At 41.5% G+C, this 8388-nt stretch overlaps 1 protein-coding gene across 1 annotated transcript; it reads right to left on the reverse strand.

Moving 5' to 3' along the window:
• Positions 1-387: 387 nt before the first annotated feature.
• Positions 388-1566, reverse strand: LOC134911018 (LIM domain-containing protein A-like). The gene has a single exon (XM_063919411.1). It carries the CDS (start codon positions 1564-1566, stop codon positions 388-390), a length of 1179 nt encoding a protein of 392 aa, XP_063775481.1.
• Between the last annotated feature and the right edge of the window lie 6822 nt (positions 1567-8388).

Below are 8388 nucleotides of genomic sequence, written 5' to 3' on the forward strand. Positions count from 1 at the left end.
AACTCCCGCCAGCGCAGCTTTAGCGTGCTGGCCGGGAGCTACTCCTCACTCCCTGGCCCGCAGTGGCTGCGTATGACGTCACGCAGCCACTGCGGCCCTCCCCCTGCGTTCGCCAGACCGCGCCTACAAAATGGCGGCCAAACGCCACCGTTTCACCCCCTTCCGCCTATCGATCGCCTCTGCCTGTCAATCAGGCAGAGGCGATCGCTGCCCTGCTACGGCCGTCGGCTATCCCGCATGCGCAGGTGCACAAAGGCGCCGGCGCATGCGCAGCAGGGACCCGTTTGCTCTGCTGCGTGAAAACACAGCGAGCGAACGGCTCGGAATGACCCCCAATAATCCAATACTGGGACTCACTCTAATCTCAGTGTCATTATTAAGCTTCCTCTACCACAATTTCCCTCTAGTCTCCAGAGCAGTCCCCATAGGTCTATATGCCAGTAGTTCCATTGAATCCCTCTCTGCTTGTGCATGTGACTCTGCATGTGTGAGAGCTTGCTGTGGGTGTGACTCTGCATGTGTCAGAGCTTGCTGTGAGGGTGACTCTGCACGTGTGAGAGCTTGCTGTGGGTGTGACTCTGCATGTGTCAGAGCTTGCTGTGAGAGTGACTCTGCACGTGTGAGAGCTTGCTGTGGGTTTGACTCTGAACGCGTGAGAGCTTGCTGTGGGTGTGACTGCACGTGTGAGAGCTTGCCGTGGGTGTGACTCTTCATGTGTGAGAGCTTGCTGTGAGTGTGACTCTGCACGTGTGAGAGCTTGCTGTGGGTGTGACTCTGCACGTGTGAGAGCTTGCTGTGGGTGTGACTCTGTATGTGTGAGAGCTTGCTGTGGGTGTGACTCTGTATGTGTGAGAGCTTGCTGTGGGTGTGACTGCACGTGTGAGAGCTTGCTGTGGGTGTGACTCTGCACGTGTGAGAGCTTGCTGTGGGTGTGACTCTGTGTGTGTGAGAGCTTGCTGTGGGTGTGACTCTGCACGTGTGAGAGCTTGCTGTGGATGTGACTCTGCATGTGTGGGAGCTTGCTGTGGGTGTGACTCTGCATGTGTGAGAGCTTGCTGTGGGTGTGACTGCATGTGTGAGAGCTTGCTGTGGGTGTGACTCTGCATGTGTCAGATCTTGCTGTGAGTGTGACTCTGCACGTGTGAGAGATTGCTGTGAGTGTGACTCTGCACGTGTGAGAGCTTGCTGTGGGTGTGACTCTGCACGTGTGAGAGCTTGCTGGGGGTGTGAATCTGTATGTGTGAGAGCTTGCTGTGGGTGTGACTCTGCACGTGTGAGAGCTTGCTGTGGGTGTGACTCTGCATGTGTCAGAGCTTGCTGTGAGTGTGACTCTGCACGTGTGAGAGCTTGCTGTGGGTGTGACTCTGCACGTGTGAGAGCTTGCTGTGGGTGTGACTCTGTGTGTGTGAGAGCTTGCTGTGGGTGTGACTCTGCACGTCTGAGAGCTTGCTGTGGATGTGACTCTGCATGTGTGGGAGCTTGCTGTGGGTGTGACTCTGCATGTGTGAGAGCTTGCTGTGGGTGTGACTGCATGTGTGAGAGCTTGCTGTGGGTGTGACTCTGCATGTGTCAGATCTTGCTGTGGGTGTGACTCTGCACGTGTGAGAGCTTGCTGTGAGTGTGACTCTGCACGTGTGAGAGCTTGCTGTGGGTGTGACTCTGCACGTGTGAGAGCTTGCTGTGGGTGTGACTCTGCACGTGTGAGAGCTTGCTGTGGGTGTGACTCTGCATGTGTGGGAGCTTACTGTGGGTGTGACTGCATGTGTGAGAGCTTGCTGTAGGTGTGACTCTGCACGTGTGAGAGCTTGCTGTGGGTGTGACTCTGCACGTGTGAGAGCTTGCTGTGGCTGTGACTCTGCACATGTGAGAGCTTGCTGTGGGTGTGACTCTGCACGTGTGAGAGCTTGCTGTGGCTGTGACTCTGCACATGTGAGAGAGCTTGCTGTGGGTGTGACTCTGCACGTGTGAGAGCTTGCTGTGGATGTGACTCTGCACGCGTGAGAGCTTGCTGTGGGTGTGACTCTGCACGTGTTAGAGCTTGCTGTGGGTGTGACTCTGCATGTGTGAGAGCTTGCTGTGGGTGTGACTGCATGTGTGAGAGCTTGCTGTGGGTGTGACTCTGCACATGTAAGAGCTTGCTGTGGGTGTGACTCTGCATGTGTGAGAGCTTGCTGTGGGTGTGACTCTGCATGTGTGAAAGCTTGCTGTGGGTGTGACTGCATGTGTGAGACATACTTACCGTCTTTGTAAATTGCCCTGAGAGGAGAAGTAGGTAGGCTGTGATGGTGGCGGGGCTGGAAGAGCACCATTAGGCCCCGCCTCCTCCTGGCAGACTGCGGATTTACTGTATTTATCTCCCCATTCTGTCCACTTCACTAGGAAGTGTTCAGAATGTGGTAGGGATGCCCACTCTTCTGGGGGTGTGGGGCACTACCCGAAAAAAACATGAGTCTCCCACATTATCTGGGAGAGTAGGCAAGTATGGTGGGACAGCTTGTGTGAGATTCGCTCTGATATGGATATTTATTATCACATAAAATTAATCTCTTAAAAATACATATAAACACATATAATACTAAATGCCGGCCAGCATCACATAAAAAATATTAATATAAAATCAACCAATATGTTACCAATAGATCTATTAATTGAAGATATATTACTTGATTCTAATGTAAACCTATTACATCCTATATCTTAAATTTTGTACACTAAAAATAAATGAACCATTAATAACTTTCTCCAAGAATTGAGTAATATCACTTCAATTTAATTTAAACCAGAAAAAATTGTCCAGCGCTTTTCTATGCTTAGTGACGTCCAGCACTGCTGGGTAATTTTTCCTTTTTGATATTTGTATTCTGTCCCAGCATAGATTTAATTAATATCTCAATCCAAGCCAGAAAGTCTCTCTCCTCAATTGAAAACCATCCACATTCAATTATGCACTTAAAACCACATTATCCATATTTCGGGCTTCTGCCGTTTAGCTAAGCAGATCATACATGATAAAAGCCTCTTAAAAAGCAAGTATAATGTTCCACTCTTTCAGGGTATAATACTATGCCTGTGCAAGTGTTCTTGGATAATCGCTCCCGGCTGATATAGCCTTATCTGGAGTCTCCGGGTTCTCACTGCGGCGTGGTTATATTCTCAACCACTGTGGGGTTACATAAGCATGCGGCCGGCCGGCCCGTTAATGTCTCCGCTGCTGCCTCCTGTAACGACAGACTCCGCTGCTATCTCCTATAACGACAGACGCGTTTCTCCGCCTTCTATTTCCGTCGGCGGCTTCTTCAGTGTCAGATATTAATGCTTTGCTTCCTCTAGTTTAAATACCCACCCGCGCCAATCGCGCGTGCGTGTCAGGGCTGCGGATCAAGTCTCATTATCATTTTACAGATCACATATCATTATCTTTTTGCGGATCAAGACTCATTATCATTTTGGCTTCCAATGCATGTCTTAAAATCTTTATATTCCAGATCATATTTCTTATTTATTTATTTATGGTTCATATATGTGTTGTATACTTATAATAATATAAGGTCATATCTAAACCCCTATTCATACCATTGCTATTTTTGGAGCATATAATTAATTCTAACTATAAAAATATATAAATAATTACTACATTATAAATTATCAATAATTAATTACTAAACAATCATCAGTCATATCTTCAATATACCATTGGTATCGCTCAAAACATAATTCCTTACGAATTCTTCATTCTTATCAATAATTAGTACTAAATAATATCATATTTGACTCCCATCATACTTAGCACTATCTATATAAATATATGTACAGTAGTATATTTTTACTCTTAAACATTACTAGGCATTTTTTCATCTATATAATCGATCCTCTGTATATATTTCCATTTTCATTCACTTATTTTAATAAAATGTGTACATGAATAACCCTTTATTTCATCTAACTTAAGGAACAGACATTCTAACCTATATATAAAAGAGAGACTAACCACCTGAGCTCTACACATCACTTTCTATAGACTAGATACCCATCTATATCCCATTCAATTCCACCGTATCATTAAGGCCCGATGGTACTAATGTATCTAGTCTATAGATCCAATAGGCCTCTCGTCTTTGAAGCCTACTAAATCTATCCCCCCCTCGATTGGTGAAGTTTATTAGTTCTATTCCAACCATTGTAATGTTGTTCACATTCGCTTTTTGACAACGTATTACATGATCCGATAATGGATGTCTTGCCCCTTTAATTATATTTCTCCGATGCTCCATATAGCGAATATGTAAAGTTCTCGTGGTTCGTCCCACATATTGTTTCCCGCACTTGCAGGTAATAAGATAAATAATGTAAGTGGACATACAGTTTATAAACTCTTTAATAGGAAAAATCTCACCCGTAGTAAATGACTGAAAAGTCGTACTCTTTCTAGGTATATTCACACATGAAAGACAATCCATTTTCCCACATTTATGAGATCCCATCGGTCTTACAGGCAGCCATGTATTTAATGTAACACCTTTACCCCCTTTTTCTTTTTGAAAATGACTTGGCACTAATTTTTTCCTTAGATTATCTGCTTTTCTGAAAATAGTTTGTCCTCTAGGATCTATACACGTTTTTAACACTTCATCTAAAAGTAACAAGGATGTGTTCTTCTTAATTACCTGACTAATCTTAAACACACAGCTATTATACTTTGTGACAAATATTGCACTTCTCTCCCCCATATTCCCCATTTTATTTTTATTATTTTTATTATTATTAGCAATACGTTTGGGTCTTAATAAAGTTTCCCTATCCATAACCTCCACTTCACGGTAAGGTTTCTCCAAAATCCCCTGTGGATATCCCTGTTCCTGAAAAGAATCCAACAGTGTCCTTGCCTGTGTACGAAACATAGATAGCGAACTACAATTACGACGTAGTCTAACCAACTGTCCCCTAGGAATATTATCTTTCCAGCTGCGTTTATGTGCACTCTTATAATTTAGATACCGGTTATTATCTACTGGTTTAATGTACGTTTTTGTTACTAATCCTTCATCCTCTACTGATAGCTCTATATCTAGAAAACATAACCTTTCAGTGCTATAACATGTTGTGAATTTTAAACCAAAATCGTTATTATTTAAACCATTAGTGAATTTCTGAAGTGCTTCTAACGTCCCCCCCCAAATTATAAACAAATCATCTATATATCGACCATAGTACACCAGATCCGCTCCGAGACCGCCTCCCCACACATGCTCCTCCTCAAAGGCGCCCATATATAGGTTGGCGAAACTCGGAGCGAATCTGGCCCCCATAGCCGCACCCCGTGTCTGTAAATAATAATGTGCATCAAACATAAAATAATTATGTGTTAAAATAAACTTAATAGCATCTAATAAGAAGACACGTAGAGGGTCCGAGGTATTTCCCTGTCTCAAATAATTTTCCACTACCGACATTCCTTTTTCATGTGGAATATTCGAATACAGTGACTCCACGTCACACGTTACTAAATAGAGACCTCTCCTCCACTTAATTTTATTTATAATATTCAAAAAATGTTGTGTATCCTTTATATGGGACCTCAGGCCCTCTACATGTCCCTGTAAATAGTGATCTACAAAAAATGATAAATTATTCGTGAGTGACCCTACACCCGAAATAATAGGTCTCCCTGGTGGATTAACAAGTGATTTATGAATCTTAGGTAAATAATAAAATGTTGCCGTGACTGGATGTGCACAAAGTAAAAAATTAAATGTTTCCTTAGATAAAGAGGATAAAGAATTCACGGATGAGTGGAATGCCATCTTGGATAACTGTTCTAAAAAACTTATGCAGTTATTAATTAAATATAGGGAACAGCGAGTAAAAGATTTACAAATAGAAATTGAGAAAATACATATTGAATTAAAGGAGTATGAGAAAATGGTTGAATTTAAAGAAAGAGATTTAAAAGTAAATAGGAAATTATTGGAGTTTGAACAATCATTGATAGATAGAAAGGAACATAAGATGGGGAGGGATGTCAATGATTATAAAAATGGGGCATCACGCAGTTTTAATAAAGGTCACATGTATGAGAGACGGGAATACAATCAAACAAACTTTGAGAAAGGTAGAGGCAGACAACCATTTAGGCAGCAGGCCAATTATTATCAGGAAGGAGGGCCCAAGGAAAGAGGGGCGAATAATTGGAAACAGTTGCAAAATAAGAGACCCCAATTTTTTCATAAAAATAGATATCAGTTGTTAGATACACCAAGAGACACAATAAATAGAGGTAATAAACCATCTGAAACAGAGGATGATTGTGAACATACACCGTCAGAGGGAGTTTTTTTAGACAGGCATCAAGAACGCAACACATGGCAAATATCCCAGTACCAGAAAAAAAGGACAAGAAACGTAGATTCAGAGGATGTAGGGGGGGGAGAAGAAAACAGGTGGAAGACGCCACGCAGAAAGTATTAAAAGATGTAACAGGGAAAGGGATTTATAACCTGTCCAAACGGGTATTAACAAAAGAAGAAATAAGTATACTTGAGAAAGGTTTAAACTATGCGCCGGTGGCCAAACCTAATCTATTTCAATTATTTGTGGATCTTAATCGCTATGTACGCACACTTAGTAGGAAAAGATACTTTGCACTTAAAGAATTAAAAAAGAAGAAAAGTGAGGAATCACCCATTATCTTGGATAAAGATGATGAAGTGATAAGAGACATATTAACAAGTTTGGGACAGGAGGGAGATACTGGGGAAGATGATATAGATGTAAAAATACCCATTTTTGATATTAGGACAAAGCCCTTCAAAAAGAAATCAGATTTTTACCCCTTAGCATTTAAAGGACCATATATAGAAAGCTTCTGTAAATCGACTCTTGCCAGTTTTAAACAAATATGTGAAAAATCACACGACATAAAATATCAGGATAATCTGACCTTGGGGGAGAGAAAAGCATTGAGATCTTTACAGGATGATAGGGGTATAACAATAAAACCAGCTGATAAGGGGGGTGGGGTAGTAATTATAGAGACAGAAGATTATATTACAGAATGCCATAGACAACTTGGGGATACAAAATGTTATCGTAAATTGGAAGGCAACCCCACCACCCTGTTTCAGAGACAATATGTGGAGTTGTTAGACATAGCCCTCGAAGATGGCTCTATATCTAAGGAAACGTTTAATTTTTTACTTTGTGCACATCCAGTCACGGCAACATTTTATTATTTACCTAAGATTCATAAATCACTTGTTAATCCACCAGGGAGACCTATTATTTCGGGTGTAGGGTCACTCACGAATAATTTATCATTTTTTGTAGATCACTATTTACAGGGACATGTAGAGGGCCTGAGGTCCCATATAAAGGATACACAACATTTTTTGAATATTATAAATAAAATTAAGTGGAGGAGAGGTCTCTATTTAGTAACGTGTGACGTGGAGTCACTGTATTCGAATATTCCACATGAAAAAGGAATGTCGGTAGTGGAAAATTATTTGAGACAGGGAAATACCTCGGACCCTCTACGTGTCTTCTTATTAGATGCTATTAAGTTTATTTTAACACATAATTATTTTATGTTTGATGCACATTATTATTTACAGACATGGGGTGCGGCTATGGGGGCCAGATTCGCTCTGAGTTTCGCCAACCTATATATGGGCGCCTTTGAGGAGGAGCATGTGTGGGGAGGCGGTCTCGGAGCGGATCTGGTGTACTATGGTCGATATATAGATGATTTGTTTATAATTTGGGGGGGGGACGTTAGAAGCACTTCAGAAATTCACTAATGGTTTAAATAATAACGATTTTGGTTTAAAATTCACAACATGTTATAGCACTGAAAGGTTATGTTTTCTAGATATAGAGCTATCAGTAGAGGATGAAGGATTAGTAACAAAAACGTACATTAAACCAGTAGATAATAACCGGTATCTAAATTATAAGAGTGCACATAAACGCAGCTGGAAAGATAATATTCCTAGGGGACAGTTGGTTAGACTACGTCGTAATTGTAGTTCGCTATCTATGTTTCGTACACAGGCAAGGACACTGTTGGATTCTTTTCAGGAACAGGGATATCCACAGGGGATTTTGGAGAAAGCTTACCGTGAAGTGGAGGTTATGGATAGGGAAACTTTATTAAGACCCAAACGTATTGCTAATAATAATAAAAATAATAAAAATAAAATGGGGAATATGGGGGAGAGAAGTGCAATATTTGTCACAAAGTATAATAGCTGTGCGTATAAGATTAGTCAGGTAATTAAGAAGAACACATCCTTGTTACTTTTAGATGAAGTGTTAAAAACGTGTATAGATCCTAGAGGACAAACTATTTTCAGAAAAGCAGATAATCTAAGGAAAAAATTAGTGCCAAGT

The sequence above is a fragment of the Pseudophryne corroboree genome, chromosome 4, assembly GCF_028390025.1.
Source record: "Pseudophryne corroboree isolate aPseCor3 chromosome 4, aPseCor3.hap2, whole genome shotgun sequence".
NCBI lineage: Eukaryota > Metazoa > Chordata > Amphibia > Anura > Myobatrachidae > Pseudophryne > Pseudophryne corroboree.

Bases quoted from the DNA above. Each gene is read 5' to 3' on its own strand.
- LOC134911018 (XM_063919411.1), bottom strand. From the start codon at position 1,566: ATGCAGAGTCACACCCACAGCAAGCTCTCACACATGCAGTCACACCCA.